The 24,220-nt window shown below is 44.8% G+C and overlaps 1 protein-coding gene across 6 annotated transcripts in view; it reads left to right on the forward strand.

The window, feature by feature from the left end:
* Positions 1-24,220, forward strand: part of LOC137431810 (uncharacterized) — a 368,459-nt gene that overhangs the window by 3,767 nt on the left and 340,472 nt on the right. For all 6 annotated transcript variants that reach the window (XM_068123528.2, XM_068123531.2, XM_068123532.2 and 3 more), the window contains exon 2: positions 22,414-24,013. In XM_068123528.2, the coding sequence (XP_067979629.2) occupies positions 22,454-24,013 (1,560 nt within the window). In that variant the 5' untranslated portion in view covers positions 22,414-22,453. The remainder of the gene's footprint in view (positions 1-22,413; positions 24,014-24,220) is intronic.

Raw genomic sequence — 24,220 nt, forward strand, 5'->3', positions numbered from 1 at the left:
GATGCACGAGCGTGGGATTCATGCTGATGACTTGCTTTGGTAAAGATATGCTCGGAGGGTAGTGAGCGAGAGATGGAGAGAGAGATGGAGAGAGAGATGGAGAGAGATATGGAGAGAGATGGAGAGAGATGGAGAGAGATGGAGAGAGATATGGAGAGAGATATGGAGAGAGATATGGAGAGAGATATGGAGAGAGATATGGAGAGAGATATGGAGAGAGATATGGAGAGAGAGATGGAGAGAGAGATGGAGAGAGAGATGCACGAGCGTGGGATTCATGCTGATGACTTGCTTTGGTAAAGATATGCTCGGAGGGTAGTGAGCGAGGGATGGAGAGAGATGGAAAGAGAGATGGAGAGAGATGGAGAGAGAGATGCACGCGCGTGGGATTCATGCTGATGACTTGCTTTGGTAAAGATATGCTCGGAGGGTAGTGAGCGAGGGATGGAGAGAGATGGAGAGAGAGATGCACGAGCGTGGGATTCATGCTGATGACTTGCTTTGGTAAAGATATGCTCGGAGGGTAGTGAGCGAGGGATGGAGAGAGATGGAGAGAGAGATGGAGAGAGATGGAGAGAGAGATGCACGAGCGTGGGATTCATGCTGATGACTTGCTTTGGTAAAGATATGCTCGGAGGGTAGTGAGCGAGGGATGGAGAGAGATGGAGAGAGAGATGGAGAGAGATGGAGAGAAACGTTCATACGATTAAAAAAAGTTGATAAAAAACCAAAGAAGGGAAAGAGTCTTGCACAATCTACGTAAGCATGGAAAAGGTCTTCAGAAATCATACAAAAGGGGCATTCCACTGAATTATCCTCATTAAAACGATGTAATAAAACATTGGAGGGCAACACCATATGGGCGAGTCTCCAAGCAATATCACCAGTCCTTTTAACAATCGGTGAAACATACATTGCAGACCATTGCGGATGGGAGGGAGACCCAGAAGGCAGTTTCTCTTTCCATCGAGCCCCAAAAGAAAGAGGCTGTAACGAGGGAAACCGAACTGAGATACACAAACGATACAGTCTCTTTTTATCCTTGCTGGAAAGTGGCGATGAGGATAGCAAGATAGATGTTGTGGCGCTATCAGCTGGTAGGCTAGAGCTAGCACAGATCTGTGGTGGTGTATGGTGGTCACCAATGTTGGCGGTTGAGCTCAGACCCAGGTGCCTAAAAACACACAGGATTTCCTGTAGGACCTTGGCTACGCTCCTCAAAGATCTGATGCCAGTTCTTACTTGAAGATGTCCTGCGGAGAACCAACTGTTCCTGTTACAGTCACGAAGGTCCCGAGTCGTTTTCACGCCAGCACTCACAAAACGTTGCACAAAGGCACGTGAGCGAGGAATAGCAGGAAAGAGGGCATTGTAGAAAAGGGGTTCCCGGAGGAACCTTTCACTGTTGTATGTCTCCATTTGGCGAGTTATTGAAATGGACCACCAGACGTTCAAGACATCTTGGTAAAAGTCAGGGAGCAGCGAAGCATCGACATGTTGCAGCTCCATGAAGAAGAGTTCACAATTGTACCCAAGCATGCCGGCTTGTTTTAGTATACAGTTTGCAGTCGATTTCCAGGGCAAGGCCTCCAGATATATAAAACGACGAGCTGTGGAGACTCGGAAGGCCATCACCCGACAAAGAATGTCCACAAGCCCATGACCTCCTTCTGCCAGTGGGAGGCAAATAGTCTCTGGCTTTAGCCAGTGTTTGCCATCCCAAAAGAAGTCAAGTAAACATTTTTGGATTGACGACACCAACGTTGCAGGTGGCTGCAAGGCAATCATTTTATGCCATAAGAGAGGGGCCACCAGGTTGTTAATGACCAGGGCACGACCTCGGAAAGACAAGGTCGACAAAATTCCTCTCCATCTGTTTAATTTGTTGCTGATTTTGTGGAGCAACCCATCCCAATTCCTTTTGACAAAGCCTGGGGTTCCAAGGTAAACACCGAGGTATTTCACACCTTCTTTTTCCCATGTCAAATTCATAGGGAGAATTGGAAGGGCAGAAGGTGGCGTACTGCCGACCCAAACTGCTTTGCATTTCGACCAATTAATTTGCGTTGTACATGCTTGAGAGTAAACCCATAGGCACTCAAATAGCAGAGCAATGTCATTCCTGCTGCGAACAGCAACACATACATCATCAGCATAGGCCGAAATGATAACGGGATTTTCTGAGGGAGTCACTGAAAATCCCATAAGAGAAGATCGTAAACGAATCAAAAGGGGCTCAATGCAAAGAGAATACAATATTCCAGATAAGGGACAGCCTTGCCGAATTCCCCTCCCAATCCGCAAAGGTGAACAGAGACCATCATTGATTTTGATCAAGCTAAAAATGTGATTATACAATAAGGATACATATGAAATAAAGGATGCCCCAAAACCAAATTGCTTTAAAATGTGAAACAAATACTCATGATTAACAGAGTCAAAAGCCTTTTCTTGGTCAATAAAAAAGAGACCGGTATGTTGTTGTTGAAATGCACACACATCCCACAGGTCTCGTACCAAAAAAATGTTATCGTGCATAGATCTGTGCATAACACAGTACGATTGATCCTGATGTATAACTGTGCTTAGAACAGTCTTTACACGGTTAGCTAGCGTTTTGGCAAAAATCTTGTAATCTGTGCAGAGAAGAGAGATTGGACGCCAGTTCTGTATCAATTGCAGGTCGTTTTTCTTAGGGATAAGGCAAACAACTGCACGCCGACAACTAAGGGGTAACAATCCCTCACGCAGACTGTATAAAAACACTGAGTGCAAAGCAGGACCAAGCATGTCCCAAAAGGTTTTATAAAATTCAGCTGGTAGCCCATCAAAACCAGGAGCCTTATGATCAGCAAGGCCATCGAGCGCAGTTTTAAGTTCACCGAGAGTAATGTTCTCATCCAAGACATGCCGTTGATGCTCATCTATCTGCGGTAAATTGGTCGTAATATTCTGCATTGCAGGCACATCATTGGGCTTAAAGGAAAACACATTCTCAAAATAAGACCGAACAAAATGAACAATCTCCGTATTATCACTAAGAATATGCCCATCACTAGCCCGAAGACTAAGCATTTGCTGGCTCGCCTTCGTCGTCTTCTCAAACTTAAAGAAATCTTTACAACATGTGTCTGACGACAGTAAACCATTCACTCTCAGCCTGACTAAGGCACCAATACCATTTTCTTGAATTAATTCCTTAAGCAGAGTTTGTTTTTCAAAGAGCAGTTGACACCGTCTTTCATCACTGAGGACCTCAGCACCTTCCTGCAATCGTAGAATTTCTTGTTTCAAGGCATCAATACATAATTGTTTACTTTGAGAGCAATTGGTTTTGTATTGCTGACAGAAAACACGGATCTGCGCTTTAGCATAGTCCCACCACTGACAGAGATTTAGGAAACGATGTTGGAAATCCACAACCTTGTCCCAAAAAACCACAAAGGATGATTTAAAGAAAGGATCGCTCAGAAGTGAGGTGTTAAAGGACCAATACAGGGTGCGGCGTTTGAAACGAGGAAAAGAAAAGCACAGTTTTACCAAAGAATGATCAGAGAAGCCTGAAGGGACAATAGCCGTATATGTCACAAGGTTGACAGCAGAGTTAGGAATATAAAATTTATCAAGACGAGCAAGTGAAAGATGATTTAGTAAAACCCGACACCAGCTAAATTGCTGCAGGTTTGGGTGTTGTTGCCGCCATACATCGTTGAGGTCATGCCGCGAAATTATACTGGAAAGAGGCCTACTTGAAGCTGGATGTGGCTCTGCACTGTTCCTATCTAAAGTTGGGTTTACAGTACAGTTAAAGTCACCCCCTAAGCACAACAACGTATCAGAAGAGAGGTGTCTCAGGAAATTAAAGGACTGATTAAAAAAAGTTCCTCTATCTGTGCTATCGCTTGGAGCATAGACGTTAACAAACATAAATCGTTGCTGATTGTATGCAAGCTCTACAGAGGCTAGATAGCCTGGTACGATTTCTTTAAAGATGGGGGGGGGGGGGGGGGGGGAGACAGACAAACGTGAACTGACAAAAAAAGCAATACCCGCACTCACAGAATCTGTATTACTAAAAAACCAAGTGCCAATCAGCTGTTGCTGCCAATCAGCCATGCAGTCTGCAGTGGCACGAGTTTCTTGCAATAAAAGTACATCAATCTTTTCCCTCCTGGCTAATTGCACAGTTTGGGACCGACGCAGCTGACTGCGCCCACCATTAATGTTCAAGCTTGCTATGTTCATAGAAACATAGGCAGCAACACAGCCATTACAGGTTTAATTCTTTCCTTGCTGTGACAAGGTACCTCTTCAGTCTTTTCAGTGATTGATCAGAAATATGAAGGGCCGCAGATTGTTGTACAACTTCCTGAGCCCCACTAATGAAGGCGTGAGTATCAACGAAGAAATCGCAGATTTTCACGCGCTTTTTACGGTAAGTTTTTTGTAGGAAATCCACGATTTCAGCAGGAGGGACAGAGCCTCCAGAGACATGCTCCGATGAGAAGTCGGCCTCACCATCACTCAGTGAGGCAACGGAAGAACCCCCATCAGAGTCACAATCATTGCATTGAGAGTCCATTGCCGAGGCAACGGGCTCATCGACACGAAAATCTGAGACTTCAGCACTATCACCCTGCTGACCATGAGCTTGACAAGGCTCAGCTGCCTCAATGGAGGATTCCACAGACAGATCACTAGTTCCAACACACTCACCACTCCCCACAGAGGGAGGGGTGGCACAATCAACACAAGCTTCAGCAGGGGACACACATGGAGGCTCAACCTCACATGGAGGTTTACCCTCAGAACACTGGAGAGACTCAGGTGCTGTCTGGCCAACACATACATTTTCAGCATTTATCACATTACCCTCAGAGTATTCTGAAGGCGGGGGAGGTTGAGGAATTTCCTCAACTGGAGGAAACTGCTGAGGAGGAGGTCGCGCTCCACCATAACCTTCACTAACCACTTGAGCGAAAGTTGGAGGACCGGCCAAGACCTTATTATCAGGCTTGTTGAGGTCGCTAGAAGGTGGGAGGGTTCTTTTCCTGGTTCTCTGTTTGTCTACAATGGGGTCTGCATCAGCACCACCCATATTGTTTACATCATCGACAACGATCTCAGTATAGCCCTGCTGTTCATCACCATTCAGGCTAGTGACTCTATCTGTGGACTTTTTCGGGCACGAGTCCTTTAAATGACCATATTGACCACACTCAAAACAAACTAGAGACTCTGTGGAGACAAAGACCCGATAAGTGTGACCTTCGACCTTGAAAGGCAATACCGCATTTAAAGAGGTTACACCACGCGGTAAGATCATATAAACAAAACGACGAAAGGACATGACGTGTTTTAAACAGTTATTTTTTCCTCGTACAGGAACCATTGTAACTGAAGAGACGACAGAACCAAGTTTGTTTAGTTCAGTAACCAGGTCTTTGTTCTTAAGGAACGGAGGAGCGTTAGAGAGAGAAATCCGAACTGCCGGCGTGTCGAGTGGACATACCTGAACAAACACGTCGGGAGCAAAGAAGAGCCCGTGCTCGACTATTTGAGCAACCATGGGCACTGTGGAAACAAAGATTACCACGCGTTTATTCATGCGAGAAGCCGCTTTTACATTATCCAAACCGATTAACTCTCCGACCGCAAGGATAATGGCCTCCACATCGATTCCCGACAGAGGTGAGCAAACTAACCCATGCTTCCGGGTTAGCGCTTCAAGAGACGTGTAACGAGAGCTATCCGCCATCGTTTGCACGTTTAAACAAAGGATAAATGTATAAAGGGTTAATGAAGCCAAAAAGCTCCAGTAAACAAACGAAAAATAAAAATATTTACGAAAAAAGAAACGGAAAAAGTATTATGATTTGTAACACGAGGCGAAAAAAAACCCCGAAGAGGGAACCGCCCTAAGGGGGAACCTTTACCAGTCTCACCATGTGTGCTCTCTCACTTTCTCACTCTCAAGAGGGGGGGGAGGGATGATAACGTGGAAGGGTGACACACAAAAGACGGAACAAAGGTGAGAAAAGGTAAGGTAAGGGGAGGGTAAAGATACAAACCACGAGCACGGAGCTACAATGCCAAGACACGAACAGACGCCATGACACCGCACCCAGCGCACCGACAGCCGATAGGTGGCGACAGAGAGAGAGAGAGAGAGAGAGAGAGAGAGAGAGAGAGAGAGAGAGAGAGAGAGAGAGAGAGAGACTGAGAGACTGAGAGACTGACACTGATTGACTGACTGACTTTTGTATCCTTTTATTATAAAAGTATAAAACCATTCCACAAAGTAGTGTTAAACCAAGCAACGAGTTCAAAGAAACATTGTATAAGGATCATAAACACACCAAAAAAGAACAAAGGATATTCAAAAGAAACCAGCAAGTATAAAAATTTTACCAACCAAAGGTGAGGACACAAACAGAAACCACAAACAATTTTAAAGGAAATGCTCACACAAGAGCTATGAACACATCAAGAGCAAATTAAGCGTTTGATTAAATTAAGTGAAAAATTGAGAAAGGGAAAGAAAGGGGGGGAGAGAGAGAGAAGGGGAGAGAGAGAGGGGAGAGAGGAGGGGGAGGAGAGAGAGAGAGAGAGAGAGAGAGAGAGAGAGAGAGAGAGAGAGAGAGAGAGAGAGAGAGAGAGAGAGAGAGAGAGATAGATAGATAGATGCACGAGAGATGCACGAGAGATGCACGAGAGATGCACGAGAGATGCACGAGAGATGCACGAGAGATGCACGAGCGTGGGATTCATGCTGATGACTTGCTTTGGTAAAGATATGCTCAGAGGGTAGTGAGCGAGGGATGGAGAGAGATGGAGAGAGAGATGGAGAGAGATGCACGAGCGTGGGATTCATGCTGATGACTTGCTTTGGTAAAGATATGCTCGGAGGGTAGTGAGCGAGGGATGGAGAGAGATGGAGAGAGAGATGGAGAGAGATGGAGAGAGAGATGCACGAGCGTGGGATTCATGCTGATGACTTGCTTTGGTAAAGATATGCTCGGAGGGTAGTGAGCGAGGGATGGAGAGAGATGGAGAGAGAGATGGAGAGAGATGGAGAGAGATGGAGAGAGATGCACGAGCGTGGGATTCATGCTGATGACTTGCTTTGGTAAAGATATGCTCGGAGGGTAGTGAGCGAGGGATGGAGAGAGATGGAGAGAGATGGAGAGAGAGATGGAGAGAGATGCACGAGCGTGGGATTCATGCTGATGACTTGCTTTGGTAAAGATATGCTCGGAGGGTAGTGAGCGAGGGATGGAGAGAGAGATGGAGAGAGAGATGGAGAGAGGGATGGAGAGAGATGGAGAGAGAGATGGAGAGAGATGCACGAGCGTGGGATTCATGCTGATGACTTGCTTTGGTAAAGATATGCTCGGAGGGTAGTGAGCGAGGGATGGAGAGCGATGGAGAGAGATGGAGAGAGATGGGGAGAGAGATATGGAGAGAGATGGAGAGAGATGGAGAGAGATGGAGAGAGATGGAGAGAGCGATGGAGAGAGATGGAGAGAGAGATGGAGAGAGATGGGGAGAGAGATATGGAGAGAGTTGGAGAGAGATGGAGAGAGCGATGGAGAGGGAGATGGAGAGAGCGATGGAGAGAGAGATATGGAGAGAGAGATGGAGAGAGATGGAGAGAGCTATGGAGAGAGCTATGGAGAGAGAGACTGAGAGAGATGGAAAGAGAGATGGAGAGAGAGATGGAGAGAGCGATGGAGAGAGAGAGATGGAGAGAGAGATGGAGAGAGATGGAGAGAGCGATGGAGAGAGAGATGGAGAGAGATGGAGAGAGCGTTGGAGAGAGCTATGGAGAGAGAGATGGAGAGAGAGATGGAGAGAGAGATGGAGAGTGATGGAGAGAGTGATGGAGAGAGCGATGGAGAGAGCTATGGAGAGAGAGATGGAGAGAGAGATGGAGAGAGATGGAGAGAGATGCACGAGCGTGGGATTCATGCTGATGACTTGCTTTGGTAAAGACGTGCTCGGAGGGTAGTGAGCGAGGGATGGAGAGAGATGGAGAGAGCTATGGAGAGAGAGATGGAGAGAGAGATGGAGAGAGATGGAGAGAGATGCACGAGCGTGGGATTCATGCTGATGACTTGCTTTGGTAAAGATATGCTCGGAAAGTAGTGAGCGAGGGATGGAGAGAGCTATGGAGAGGGATATGGAGAGAGAGATGGAGAGAGAGATGGAGAGAGCTATGGAGAGAGCGATGGAGAGAGAGATGGAGAGAGCTATGGAGAGAGCTATGGAGAGAGAGATGGAGAGAGCTATGGAGAGAGAGATGGAGAGAGCTATGGAGAGAGAGATGGAGAGAGAGATGGAGAGAGCTCTGGAGAGAGCTATGGAGAGAGATGGAGAGAGCTATGGAGAGAGATGGAGAGAGAGATGGAGAGAGCTATGGAGAGAGCTATGGAGAGAGAGAGATGGAGAGAGCTATGGAGAGAGTGATGGAGAGAGAGTGATGGAGAGAGATGGAGAGAGAGATGGAGAGAGCTATGGAGAGAGTGAGATGGAGAGAGCTATGGAGAGAGTGATGGAGAGAGAGCTATGGAGAGAGAGAGATATATGGAGAGAGAGATATATATGGAGAGAGAGATATATGGAGAGAGAGATATATATGGAGAGAGAGAGATATATGGAGAGAGAGAGATATATGGAGAGAGAGAGATATATGGAGAGAGAGAGAGATATATGGAGAGAGAGATATATATGGAGAGAGAGATATATGGAGAGAGAGATATATGGAGAGAGAGAGATATATGGAGAGAGAGAGAGATATGGAGAGAGAGAGAGATATGGAGAGAGAGAGAGAGAGATATATGGAGAGAGAGAGATATATGGAGAGAGAGAGAGATATAGGGAGAGAGAGAGAGATATAGGGAGAGAGAGAGAGATATATGGAGAGAGAGAGAGATATAGGGAGAGAGAGAGAGATATATGGAGAGAGAGAGAGATATATGGAGAGAGATATATATGGAGAGAGAGAGATATATGGAGAGAGAGAGATATATGGAGAGAGAGAGAGAGAGATATTTGGAGAGAGAGAGATATTTGGAGAGAGAGAGATATATATGGAGAGAGAGAGATATATGGAGAGAGAGAGATATATGGAGAGAGAGAGAGATATATGGAGAGAGAGAGAGATATATGGAGAGAGGGAGAGATATATGGAGAGAGAGAGAGATATATGGAGAGAGAGATATATATGGAGAGAGAGAGAGATATATGGAGAGAGAGAGAGATATATGGAGAGAGAGAGATATATGGAGAGAGAGATATATATGGAGAGAGAGAGAGATATATGGAGAGAGAGAGATATATGGAGAGAGAGAGATATATGGAGAGAGAGAGAGAGAGAGAGAGATATATGGAGAGAGAGATATATGGAGAGAGAGATATATGGAGAGAGAGAGATATATGGAGAGAGAGAGATACATGGAGAGAGAGAGATATATGGAGAGAGAGAGATATATGGAGAGAGAGAGAGAGAGATATATGGAGAGAGAGAGAGAGAGAGATATATGGAGAGAGAGAGAGAGATATATGGAGAGATAGAGAGATATATGGAGAGAGAGATATATGGAGAGAGAGAGATATATGGAGAGAGAGATATATATGGAGAGAGAGAGATATATGGAGAGAGAGATATATATGGAGAGAGAGAGATATATGGAGAGAGAGATATATATGGAGAGAGAGAGATACATGGAGAGAGAGAGATATATGGAGAGAGAGAGATATATGGAGAGAGAGAGAGATATATGGAGAGAGAGAGATATATGGAGAGAGAGAGATATATGGAGAGAGAGAGATATATGGAGAGAGAGAGATATATGGAGAGAGAGAGATATATGGAGAGAGAGACATATGGAGAGAGAGAGATATATGGAGAGAGAGATATATATGGAGAGAGAGAGATATATGGAGAGAGAGAGATATATGGAGAGAGAGATATATGGAGAGAGAGAGAGAGAGATATATGGAGAGAGAGAGAGAGATATATGGAGAGAGAGAGAGAGATATATGGAGAGAGAGAGATATATGGAGAGAGAGAGATATATGGAGAGAGAGAGATATATGGAGAGAGAGAGAGAGATATATGGAGAGAGAGAGAGAGAGATATATGGAGAGAGAGAGATATATGGAGAGAGAGAGATATATGGAGAGAGAGAGATATATGGAGAGAGAGAGAGATATATGGAGAGAGAGAGAGATATATGGAGAGAGAGAGAGATATATGGAGAGAGAGAGAGATATATGGAGAGAGACAGATATATGGAGAGAGAGAGATATATGGAGAGAGAGAGAGATATATGGAGAGAGAGAGAGATATATGGAGAGAGAGAGAGATATATGGAGAGAGAGAGAGATATATGGAGAGAGAGAGAGATATATGGAGAGAGAGAGAGATATATGGAGAGAGAGAGAGATATATGGAGAGAGAGAGAGATATATGGAGAGAGAGAGAGATATATGGAGAGAGAGAGAGAGATATATGGAGAGAGACAGATATATGGAGAGAGAGAGAGATATATGGAGAGAGAGAGATATATGGAGAGAGAGAGAGAGATATTTGGAGAGAGAGGTTTGTTTTTTGTTTTTTTTTGTTTTTTTTGTAAACTGAATCGAGGCTCGTGAAAGAGCTAACATTTACTTCACAAACAAATCAACCAGACAAACAAAATATATAAAAAGAGGGAGTGGAAAACAAGATGGGGAGAGAAGGGGAAGCACACTTGGGAGACATTTGAGAGCAGGGAGATGTGTGGAAGGGAGAGGGCTTGGGGGGAGGAGGCGTGGGAAGGGGGGGGGGGGGAGGGAGAAGTATAAAACACAAGGACACCAAGGACTTCCAGGACAGAAGTTGGTATTTCAAAAAAGTGGAATTGGGGTGAAATTAGCGGGAGTAGAAAAGATCAAGGTTTTGGATGGGGGAAGATAAGAGATGGTGGTGAACAGCTGTTTTAAAGACCTGGAGGGTGGAGTGGGATGGAAGAGAGTGAGGGAGTTTGTTCCAGAGGCGGGAGAAAAGAGGAATGAAGGAGTGAATGTGAGCAGAGAGTCTTGATTTTGGAAGTTTGACCATAAGAGGGTTGCAGGCAGATCTTGTGCGACCTGTAGGAATATTTGCGGGACAGAGCCCAGAGAGAGCTGGGGGGGCAAGGCCAGAGAGGAGTCGGTAGATGACGGAAAGACCACCAACCTGCCTGCGGTGAGTAAGTGAAAGGCCCTTGGAGTTCGCTTCATCGCGGGAGATTCCAATGATTCTGAATGCTTTGGTTTCAACAGCGTGAAGACGAGCTAGGTGTGAGGCAGGAGCACCAGCCCAGAGGGGAGAGCAGTATTCCATTGAGCTGCGGATGAAAGCCTTGTATGTGGTGAGGAGCTCAGGTGTGCCAAGGAAGGACTTCGCACGACGGAGGTTGCCCATTCGGCGACTGGCTTTGGAGGCCAGATTTGAAATGTGGTTTTCCCAGGAAAGATCATGGCAGATAGTGAGACCCAAAAGCTTGAGTGACAGAACTTCTTGGAGAGGATTATTCAGAAAGTGGATGGGAGGGTTGTCCAGTCGGTCTTTTCGGAGAGACATCGTAAGAGTGTGAGATTTGTCAGGATTGAAAGACATGTTCCACTTGTTTGCCCAGTCTGTGATTTTGTCCAGGTCTGCAGAGAGTGAGGAGGCTGCAGACTGCCGATCTGAGGGATGAAGAATGGAGCGACAGAGAGTAGAGTCATCAGCAAAGAAATACAGAAGATTTTAAAGAGAGTCAGAGAGATCATTGATGAAGACCAGAAAAAGCACAGGGCCCAGAACACTGCCTTGTGGAACTCCAGCCTGAACAGGAAGAGGAGATGAGAGAAACCCATTCAGGGCCACACGTTGACTACGACTAGAGAGGAAGTCCGCCAGCCATGCGTGGAGATTTCCATGGATACCAAAAGAGGAGAGTTTGGTGAGCAGAGCGGGGTGCCAGACCGTATCAAAGGCACGTGATATGTCAAGGGAGACTGCTCTAATTTCCTGTTTGGCATTGAGGACCTCCATCCATTGTTGAGGAAGCAGAAGCAGCATGCCCAGAGTAGAGTGTCCAGGTCTGAAACCAAATTGATGATCAGAGATCAAGCCATTGGAGAAGAGGAAAGATTTCATATCTGAAGCAATGATGGATTCCATGACTTTGCTGATAATTGGGAGAAGGCTGATTGGTCTGTAGTTGCTGGGATCTGTTTTTGCACCTTTTTTGTGCAAAGCGGTGATGTTGGCAGATTTCCAAGCAGATGGAAGATGACCTTGAGCAAAAGAGAGGGTGAAGAGAACAGAGAGAGGGAGTGAAAGAGCGGAAGAACAGGATTTTAGGACCCGTGGGCTGATGCCGTCAGGTCCAGTTGCAGAATCCGAGTCGAGGGTTGACAGAAACTTTTCCACCTTGTCAGGAGGAAAGGACACAGAGTCCAGGAGCAGCTGGGTACGACTGGGTATGGTGGGTACAGAGAGGGATGGGTTTGGGACACAAGATTTAGAGGCAAACACAGAGTTGAGGCATTCAGCTTTTTCACGTGCGGAATCAGCCGTGTGGCCGTTTGAGGTGAGGGAGGGGATGGAGGGGGAACAAACACCAGAAACAGATTTGACCAGACGCCACCAGATATATGGAGAGAGATATATGGAGAGAGAGAGAGATATTTGGAGAGAGAGATATTTGGAGAGAGAGATATATGGAGAGAGATATATGGAGAGAGAGATATATTGAGAGAGAGATATGGAGATGTCATGCATGCACCCTCTCTCCCTGTTTTTCCTCCCCCCCCCCCCCCACCCTCCTCAATATTCCCCATCGTTCTGCACCCTTGTAGCTTCCCAATTGCCCACCTTACATCCATTCCCCCCCAACCCTCTCCCCATTCCTGCACCATGCCAACAGCATATCTCCCGTGTCCCTAACTGTATGGAACTCCAACCGCTGAGGACTCCACTCCAATGTGACAGGTCTCTCAATCCAGACAACTTTTGATAAACCGGACATTATCTGCATAACATAATCATTACTCCTACTGGATGTTCTTGGTTCCCTTGTGTCTATCCCTGGCTGTTGTCTCCTCCAGTTTGACAAACTTGAATCCTGTCCCAGTGGCAGAGTTGCAGTTTACATCAAGAACGCAATTTCTCACTGTCTCTGTACTGCTAATCACACCTCAAAACCCACAGGACTACCTTTGGCCGTGACCTCCCCTCCACTCCACCTCAGTCTGTGTGTTGTACCGTCCTCCTTCTTCCTTTTCTCCAATGGCCTGATCTCAGAACTTCAATTTGGATTCAGACTTGGTTAGTCTCCACTGGACATCCTGCTTTTGCTCTCCCAACAATAGACTGAGGCCCTCAATCTCAGACAAGCGATAAGGGCTGTCTCTCTTGACATACCTCGAGAATTTCATACGGTTTGGCACCCTGCTTTGCACTCCAAACACTCTGCTTATGACAACCAAAGGTAAAATCCACTTCCTTTCATGGCTTACCAACATACTCTACTGTCATTGTCAGCATGTGACAATTGAGGCTTGCAATCTAATTTCCCTGTCAATCCTGGAGTGCCCCAAGGCAGTGTATTGGGCCCAATCCTATTCCTAATCTTCCACAACAATCTGTCTGACTCTCTCGGTAAGCCTTTTCTCTTTTTGTTGATGACTCCACCCTATGCTGCATCATCCCTGAGATATGCAGGCAGCAGCCTCTTCGTTCTCTGCAGACTTTGATTAAATATAGTCAGAAACCAACATTTGCATTCCCAACATTCATGGGTGCTACATATTCGCAGTGGATAAATTGTGACCTGCTTCTATATTCACTGTGTCCCATGTATTCGCGGTGTTTTGTGGGCACAAAAAAAATTCCACGAGCCACGAGCATGACAGTTCCAAAACATCTTCCACCAGCCACGCACAAATTAACTGGATGTACGCAAAAAAACATGTCTTACACAAACCGCCAGCATGACCTGCTTCTACATTCGTGGCCCTGAGTGTTGCGTTTTTATGGCTTTTTGTGGCCACATAAAAATAGTTCAGCTACACTATAAAGGTGAGCTTCCTGGGTTGTCCCGCATTCACACTGTGAACATAGCATCACGGGATGGCCTAACATTTACACTGTAAACATAGCTTTGCGGGATGTCCCACCATTCACACTGCGACATAACTTTGCGAAATATCCCACCATTCACACTGTAAATATAGCTTTGCAGGATGTCCCACCAATCACACTGTAAACATAGCTTTGCGGGATGTCCCACCATTCACACTGTGACATAGCTTTGCAAGATATCCCACCATTCACACTGTAAACATAGCTTTGCAGGATGTCCCACCAATCACACTGTAAACATAGCTTTGCGGGATGTCCCACCATTCACACTGCGACATAGCTTTGCGAGATATCCCACCATTCACACTGTAAACATAGCTTTGCAGGATGTCCCACCAATCAAACTGTAAACATAGCTTCGCAGGATGTCCCACCATTCACACTGTGACATAGCTTTGCAGGATGTCCCACCAATCACACTGTAAACATAGCTTCACAAGATATCCCACCATTCACACTGTAAACATAGCTTCATGGGATATCCCACCATTCACACTGTAAACATAGCTTTGCGGGATATTCCACCATTCACACTGTAAATATAGCTTCGCGGGATATTCCACCATTCACACTGTAAACATAGCTTCATGGGATATCCCACCATTCACACTGTGACATAGCTCTGTGGGACATCCCACCAATCGCACTGTAAACATAGCTTCGCGGGATATTCCACCATTCACACTGTAAATATAGCTTCACGGGATATTCCACCATTCACACTGTAAATATAGCTTCATGGGATATTTCACCATACACACTGTAAACATAGGTTTGCAGGATGTCCCACCATTCACACTGCATATTCACATTGTAACCAATCTGAACTTGTATCTACTTGCAAGGCCTTCATCTGCAGCTTGATGGAGTACCGCTCTCCTCTTTGGGCTGGCACCCTTGCTTCACACCTTGGCCGGGTTGATGTCATGGAAACCAAGGCCTTCAAAATAATTTGTAATTCCCATGAGAAGCTAAGAGTCTGGCCCTATTACTTTCACATATTAGAAAGGTCTGTGGTCTGGCTGTCTTCGACTGCACCCTTTCTGGTCTTACACCCTCTGCCCCTTCTTTGCTCTGTCCCCCGTACCTACCCAGGTTTCTTCAGGGTGCACATGGTCTACCTGCAACCAGGTTCACTGCTCACCTCCACTCATTCGTTCCTCTTTTCGTTCACTTATGGAACAACTTCCTCAGCTTCTCCAATCCCACTCTTTCCTTCAGAGCTTGAGCTTGGGTTCACCACCACCTCAGGTCATCTCCCATCCACACCTATCTATGATCCTTACTAGCATCGTTAACCCCTCCCAAGTCCACCCTTTTCATAATTCCACATTATTGGGTTTTCCCCCAACTCCCTACCCTCCTTTTGGTTTAAAAAAATATTTTGTTCCATTTATACTTCTTCCCCGGGTTTTCCCCTTCCACCTATTTAATAGAGCATTTGCAACTGTATCTCGTTTGTTCACCCCTATGTCCTCGTCCTCCTCTCCCCTCCTTTTCCCTCCTAATTTTCACTCTTCTTTTCATTATGTTAGGTCCTGGTCCATTATATGTTCGGGCTTTTACAAAAGCCTCAATTCTGAATACAAAAAACCCTCCTGGCATTTCCACACATGTGCCAGTGCAGTTTATTGGCGCATTCACATGAGGCACTTCCCAGGAGAAAGATATCATCAATATTTCTCAGTTTCAAAACCGAAAATAAACTTTTGGGGCTTCAAGTGGAAGATAAGAAAAAGCAAAAATAACTTGCTCATATAACACGCGTAACATCGTTGCCACACTTGTGATATAGTTTACTCCCTCAATATTATAGGGGAAGCCGGTTAAGGATCAAAGCTCCACAAATATTAGTTTTGAATATTTTTGCTCTTTGTTGGCGAATATGGAAAACATTTGGTCTAATGCCTCCACCCAAGACATAAGGTTTAGGCTGAGAAAAGGCTTGTGACACTGAGAAATGCCCACATCATCAAAGGCAGATTTTCCATCTTTACGCATGATGTCACCATAACATTTTGGAAGAACAGCACATTCCTAACCCAAGGCCTTCCAGTGTCCGGAGGTCGTAAAAGTCGCTCGTTATGTCTGGTATTTTTCAAGGTCCTATCCTCTGTCTAGCTTCCTATCCTTGCATCTGCCGATTTCCATCTCTACTTTGAAATTAAATATCCGAGGTGTTAAATACCCGCAATTTAATATCGAGTGTTCTCTTTAACAGAGAGCTGTTAGTTTATAGGTCTCAATTCGATTAGGACTGGACTTCAGGCCTGGTTAATACTTCATCCTGATATTTCATAATCAGGAGCACACAGCATCCGAATGCATTATATCCTTTGGGGGAAATATCGAAATGACTTTTTCTATCAGTTTGTTTCCACCTTTTGGTGTTTAATGTTCCAGAATATTTTTTGAAAGAGTAGTATGTGTGCTCTCTTTCACCATTTACACTCCAAATTCCTCATATTGGGTTGAATACCGCATTGACAATCCTTATTCAGAGTGCAATACTTTCTGTAGAGGAATTGCTTTGCCAAGGCTAGTGCGGCTCCGTATTTGCGGACAACTGAATTGACAAGTTTTGTCGATTAAAGGTTTGCAAAGGTGTGCGTAATGCCATGGGAAGCAAATAAAGCTGACGTTTGAGGCATTTACACTTCGTTGGAGCAAGACAGGAAGTCTGAGTAACCCTTTTTCGGTCAACCAAGGGGCCCCCGAAATTTCAGCTTTACTTCGCTTCTCACAGCATTTCGCACGGCTTTCTTTCTCAACTTCCAGTTGGTAATTCCCACAGTACTTTTATGTTTTGAAGCTTTAGCTGTAGAGCCTCTATGAAAAATATGAGTTCACTGAAAATATTACATGCCAACATGTATCGAAAGTTAGGATGAAATGAGTGCAGCTTTGAAAATGAGGAATTCTGTAATTCCATCTGACTGTTACTCAAAGCATTGCCTTAACAACTAGATGGTATTCATAGAATATTTACCCTGCGCAGTCAACTTGGTGTGAGCCAACTCTTCTGTTTTTGAACATTTTTTTGGTTTGATCCAATATGGCTGCCAGACCACGTGAGCGATGACATCATAAATTTATATTCTCTAATATAATTGTTGCATAGATCACGCCCAATACATTTCAAACTGATCAGACTACGCGTTGTCCTTGTCAAATTATGACGTCATAATTATGGCACCAGTGACGTCATCGTTAACAACACCTATTCCCGAAAAGGAGTTCTTTACAATGAGCCATGTTTAAATTTTTTCCATGTAGCGGTTTTGGAGATATAGAGGTGCAACATTTTTCGGTTTTTCCAAGATGGCGCCTGTACCACATGACCTACGATGTCACGATTATCATTAAAATATTCTACAGGAAGAGGCATTCCTTGGTGAAAATTTCGTGGCCATCAGACCAACAGTTGCTGAAAAAAAAATTCACAATGTTCTGTTAAGTGTTGTACTTGTCGAATTATGACGTCATAACGAAGGCACTGATGACATCATCATTCATATATCTAATTCCCCAAGGGGAGTACTTGACAATGAGCCATGTTTCAATTTTTTCCATGCAGCGGTTTTGGAGATATAGAGGTGCAACATTTTTCGGTTTTTCCAAGATGGCGCCTGTACCACATGACCTACGATGTCATGATTATCATTAAAATATTCTACAGGAGGCGGCGCTCCTATGGTGAAAATTTCGTGGCCATCAGACCAAAAGTTGCTGGAAAAAAAAATTCACAATGTTCTGTTAAGTGTTGTACTTGGCGAATTATGACGTCATAACGAAGGCACTGATGACGTCATCATTCATATATCTAATTCCACAAGGGGAGTACTTCACAATGAGCCATGTTTCAATTTTTTCCATGGAGCGGTTTCGGAGATATAGAGGTGCGAAGTTTTTCCAAGATGGCGCCTGTACCACGTGACCTATGATGTCATATTAATCATTAAAATATTCTACAGGAGGAGGCCCTCCTATGGTGAAAATTGCATGTCGATTGGACCAACGGTTACCGAGAAAATGATTTTTTAAAATGCAGACATGGCATACGGCACACGTACGCACCTGAATGCTTAACCCCGCTTTTCGCTTCGTGAGCGCAGGGTAACCAGATGGTATTCATAGAATACTTACCCATAATTATGGCACCAATGACGTCATTGTTAACACACCTGTTCCCCATATGGAGTTCTTTACAATGAGCCACGTTTCAATTTTTTCCATGGAGTGGTTTTGGAGATGTAGAGGTGCAATGTTTTTCGGTTTTTCCAAGATGGCGCCTGCACCACGTGACCTATGACGTCATACTTATGAATAAATAAAAAATACAGGCAGAGGCACTCCTATGGTAAAATTTTGTGTCCACCGGACCAACAGTTGCAAAGGAAATGAATTTTTAAAATGCAGACACGCCACACGTATGTACGCACCTGAATGCCTTACCCTGCTTTTCGCTTCGCGAGCGCAGAGTAACAATTTTATACACGAGCAAGAATCTATTAAAAAAACATACAGTGTAAAATCTGCTCTGGACAATTTACAAGTGATGATAAAAAAGTTATATGAACAATATACTTACATTAAGCACTTGCCCTGCCATTCAGCAGAGACTAGTGTGATGTTATAGCACTCCGTGTATCGGAGGACACGCACTTGCGTAAACCCGTTATATGAGTAGCAGGAATCGTAAATGGGTCAAACTAGTTTTCTCATTAATTTTCATAACATTCCCAAATTGTATCATATATTATTCTCTAAATAATATCATCAAAGTCAGTTACCAAATCAAAGCAAGTTGCCCCTGTTGGCATTTTGTACTGCTTACTTGTATTGTGTTGATGTGCTTCAATGGAGTATTCCTGTAAGCACCCTCATTTCCTTTTGTGCAATGCTACACAATAGAGGCATGAATTGGTTTCCTTTACCTGGGTTCTTAAAGATTGCGAGGGTGAAAACAATTATGGGTCACTTTACAAAGCAAACTTATAACCATATAAATCTATAAGAGCTGTTTTCACGTGATCACAGCGTCGGGCACTGGGTATGTAGCTAATGCACCCAAAATGAAACCGAATGTATACAGAACATTGTGAGAACAGATTTGTTTTGTTTACCTTATCTCTGCGATTATTGCACGCCCTTCTGTTTTTACTAACGGATAACATTTCCCATGTTGTAGGAAATGTTTGTCCGAAGGAGCAATGACGAAACTACAAGAGACGTAATGGAGAAGTGCTATGTTGATTGAAAGTTTTGAAATCCGAAGTTTTGTATCGCGGATTAAGAGGTAGATCCAAGATTTCGAGAACGAAGTAGGATAGATTGGGGTGAGGGAGGGGTTTGGGGTGGAGTTGCATTTGTCCAACAACAACTGTTGAGAAAGGCAGGCACCTTAAGTGTATTGTGATAATTATATGTCTGGCTAAAAATATTTCAAAAATTTCTGTGGTTAACGATTTTAAAATGAAAGTACTGTATAATCAACTAAGCGAGATATGATGAGTTATAGTTTTCCTGGAAAACGAATGGAACGTGGGTTCCAGACTCCTTGGTCTCCCACACTAACCTTGATGCACCTGTTTTGTTTTACCTCCATATACTACACTTAGTCATAGATTCGCCTGCTTTTATAGCCTTTGTGGCGTATAAATACCCCTTGACGAATTTGTATGAGCACCATAATTTACACTCCCAGGTAGAAAATAAGTGCAACATTATCTTGCATGCAAATTACTCATTAAGTTGCTAGCACATACATTGAGCACACATGCATTGAATATATCTTTAACAAGAAGAAAAAGACATAAAATGTCATAGCCCCCGTGGTTTTAGTAATTTTGCTGTACGGAGTTCAAGGCCGTCAGTCGGCCATCTTTGGTCGAACTACAAAACAAAATATTCTGCATATGTGAGCCAACATTCATTTTCTGTCTGCCAAGTTTGAACAAGATCGGTAAATGCATGTCCGAGGAATGGTTGAGGACGTGATCAATATCGGGTTCTTTACAACTAAAATGGCCGCCAGTCTTCCAGTCAGACATCTTTGATCAGATCATAAAATAAAGTGAGATGCACATGTATGCCGTCATGTACTGTGCTTTTGCTAAGTTTGAACAAAATCGGTCCATGCATGTTCGAGAAATAGTTGATAGCACGTTTAAGTAACACAATGTCCGCCAGTCGGCCATCCTGGATCTGGTCTTGAAAGAAAATGATGTGCATATGTAAGCCATAATTCATTATCTGTGTGCCAAGTTTTTGAACAACATCGGTAAATGCATGTCAGAGAAATGGTCGAGGATGTGTTCAACATCGGGGTTTTTACAACTAAAATGGCCGCCAGTTGGCCATCCTTGATTGCATCGCAAAACAAAATGATGTGCATATGTGTACCGTCATGTGTTGTCTTTTCACCAAGTATGAACATTATCGGTCAATACTTATCCAATATATGGTTGCGGAGGCACGGATTCACGGACATAAGCCCCCATTTGGGACAAAGTCCAACGGGGGCTAAAAATAAAAGAGAATGCGTGTCAGTCAGTTAGTGTGTGTGTCTCATCCATAACTCCAAAACCATTAAACCTCACACCCCGAAACTGTGCATGCATATTGAGGGAACTAAAGGGGAGTGCATGAATGAAAACTGGGTGGTTGAGTAAATTTAAACACCCCTTTTGAAGATATAACTCAAGCCTGCTCAAAAATTACACCTCGGAACAGGCTGTAATGGTTTCCGCATGATTAAACGCTCAAAATTTATTTTTCCACTTTCCTCACACATCATCAAATGTCTGATCTTCATACCTATGAAGCACTGTATACATCACTTTGGTAGATGCTATTGTTTTCAAATTAGGAGCTTGCAGTGATTTTATGCATTATATGATGTGATTTTCAACGATGACCTCTCATGGTCTAATTAAGGTATATAATCGAAATATGTCTTCTAATTTGAGGATCGGAGCTGGTGGAAAAGGGGTGGGTGGTAATCCAGAAGGAGGGGGTGGAAGGAGGAAGGGAAAGGGGTGGGTGGGAGTCCAGAGGGCGGGGGTGGAGGGGGGGAGGGAAATGGGTGGGTGGGAGTCCAGAGGGAGGGGGTGGGGTGGAAATAGAGATGGAAAGGGGTGGAGGTGAGAGGAGGGAGTGACAAGAGGTGGGTGGGAGGATGGAAGGAGGGATAAGGGTGGAAAAAGGGAGGGGTAGGGATGGGAGCAGGGACCCAGCATTGCCATGTACCGTTGCTTTCATGCTCTACGCCTTCAGAGCTCCCCACCCTCCCATCCTCACTCCTCCTCTTCTCTCTCTCCTGTCTCTCTTCCTACCTTCTCTCTCTCTACCCTCTCTCCTCCTACCTTCTCTCTCTCTACCCTCTCTCCTCCTACCTTCTCTCTCTCTTTCCCCTCTCTCCTACCTTCTCTCTCTCTATATCCCCTCTCTCCTCCTACCTTCTCTCTCTCTTTCTCTCCCCTCTCTCCTCCTACCTTTTCTCTCTCTACCCTCTCTCCTCCTACCTTCTCTCTCTCTCTACCCTCTCTCCTCCTACCTTCTCTCTCTTTCTCTCTCTACCCTCTCTCCTCCTACCTTCTCTCTCTCTCTTTCCCCTCTCTCCTCCTACCTTCTATCTCTCTCTCCCCTCTCTCCTCCTACCTTCTCTCTCTCTTTCCCCTCTCTCCTCCTACCTTCTCTCTCTCTTTCCCCTCTCTCTCTCTATCCTCTCTCCTCCTACCTTCTCTCTCTCTCCCCTCTTAACTTCTCTCTCTCTCTCTCGTTCCCCTCTCTCTTCCTACCTACCCTCTCTCCTCATACCTTCTCTCTCTCTCTCCCCTCTCTCCTCCTCCCTTCTCTCTCTCTCTCTCTTTCCCGTCTCTCCTCCTCCCTTCTCTCTCTCTCTTTCCCCTCTCTCCTCCTCCCTTCTCTCTCGCTCTCCCCTCTCTCCTCCTACTCTCTCTCTCTCTCTCCCTCTCCCCCTCCCTCTCCCTCTCTCTCTCTCCCCCTCTCTCTCCCCCTATTCCCCTCTTCCCCTCTCTTGTTATTCCCATCAGCAAAGTGACGGGTGGTATTTGTTGGTGATTACTATCAAGTTTAAATAAATTGTAATTTTTTTTTTTGCATTTAAAAATGTGAATCTACTCACATCCAGGTGAGAGATTAAATGAAATGACATAGTATTAGTAGCAAAGAAGCTTTAAAGGAAATACATTTTTTATTCCCTGTTCCCCTGCCCTTGTGTCTCACAGCATTGTTTCACACAGAAAGTTTATGTGAAAACTGGAGCACATGATGATAGAAGGAAAAGATCAAGGTGAAGCTGCTGGTGGAGCAGAAACAGTTGTGCTTCGAAGGTCAGAAAAGATAAACGATTGCGATGCTGAAAAGAATTATGGCTCTCATGTCCGCCGCATCAAAAGTATGTTTTTAATGGATGAAAGAGGTCAAACAAGGAGGCCAGTACTGGCTCCCAAACCCTGGGCACCCTCATGTCGATCGAGCATTATCCTCGAGGCATCTCATTCAGGAGCACGTGTAAACGTTCCTGCTGAGGCTCACATTGCTCCGTCCCTTCTGGAGGACAGGTTTATCGACACAAGGAAATTTTTTGAAACCTCCGATGTGTCGACTCAAAAGAAAGATGTCGATACCAGCGCAGAGTCCGTTTCAAAGACAATCTCGCATAGGCCAACCAGTTTGCATACAACGTCCAGTCATTTGCCTGTGTCACCAGAAAATGGGGCAAATAGTCTTTCAAGTAAGGATGAAGCTGGAAGGAGTAATGTTGAGCATCCGTCCCAGATGCTTGATCTGGTTCAAACAAATGCTAGTATATTCAAATTCACTTCCGCAAACCAACCAATCACTGTCAGGGCAAAGATGGGTGAGGCAGCCCAGCGGGAAACAGTTGCTGAACAACTCGAAGCATGTGACTCATCTTCTCCAAGTTACAATGTTACTTCAGAGCAGCCAACGAGTCCTACATTCGCATCGTTTCCTAAAAGGGTGCGGCAATACAGTCTTGAGTGTCCGAGGCCTTTTAAGTTGCAACACGATGCACATCCGGTGAAGTGGGCAAAGATAGACAGTCCCGTTTCCCCCGGGTCGATGCGGAACCGTTGGTCATTAGCTGGTGATGCAAGCTTTCCTGCACTAGCACAACTCCAATCCTCGAATGACGTAAAACCGGTTCATGCTGACCAAACGTCACCTGATAAGTTGCCAGGTGCATCAGAAAACGACGATGTGTTGAGAAAGGAACCATCAAGAGGAGAGCAAGAGCACGCAAGAACAGAAACGGTTGAGGTGGTTACTCCGGCTGAGGTTCCAAAGCAGCGATCAACCATGTTGCTGCATCAAAGGAAAATTGACAATCAGGATGATTTGCCAGTAGAAGAACCACTGAAAGCAGCTTCTGATGTTAGAAATGAGGGAATGGTGGAGGCAAAAACATTTAGCAATGATGTGCAAACAGACAAAAGCGTTACTGCCACAAATGAGGCAGTGGTCGGGCCGACAGCCATCTTGCCAGAGGAAACATCTGTTTCTCCGGACAGCAAGAATGACTTGAGTGTTGATGAAGACCATGATCGCCCTGACAAAGTGATACCAGAATTTCCGGTATGCACATCTGTGAAAGTTCATCGGGTGGATGATGCTGAGATATCACGCCAATCATTGCCCTTGGAAGGTGAAGGGACTCAAGAGGTGAGTGTTGATGAAGACCATGATCGCCCTGACAAAGTGAAACCAGAATTTCCGGTATGCACATTTGTGAAAGTTCATCGGGTGGATGATGTTGAGATATCACGCCAATCATTGCCCTTGGAAGGTGAAGGGACTCAAGAGGTGAGTGGTGTTCATTATTTTTCTTTTAATTAATTTAACATTATTGGTTCACGAGTTATCAAACAGAGTGACCACTATATTCGTCATGGGTGTCTGTCTGTGTGTCTGTCTGTCTGTCCGCAGCATAACTACCCGATGATATCATCCCATCTTGACGAAACTTGGGTGGGAAGTTGATATCATGATCTAGTTGTGTCCTGCCTAGAG

This window comes from Myxine glutinosa, chromosome 7, assembly GCF_964187855.1.
Source record: "Myxine glutinosa chromosome 7, kmMyxGlut1.1, whole genome shotgun sequence".
In the NCBI taxonomy this organism is placed as follows: domain Eukaryota; kingdom Metazoa; phylum Chordata; class Myxini; order Myxiniformes; family Myxinidae; genus Myxine; species Myxine glutinosa.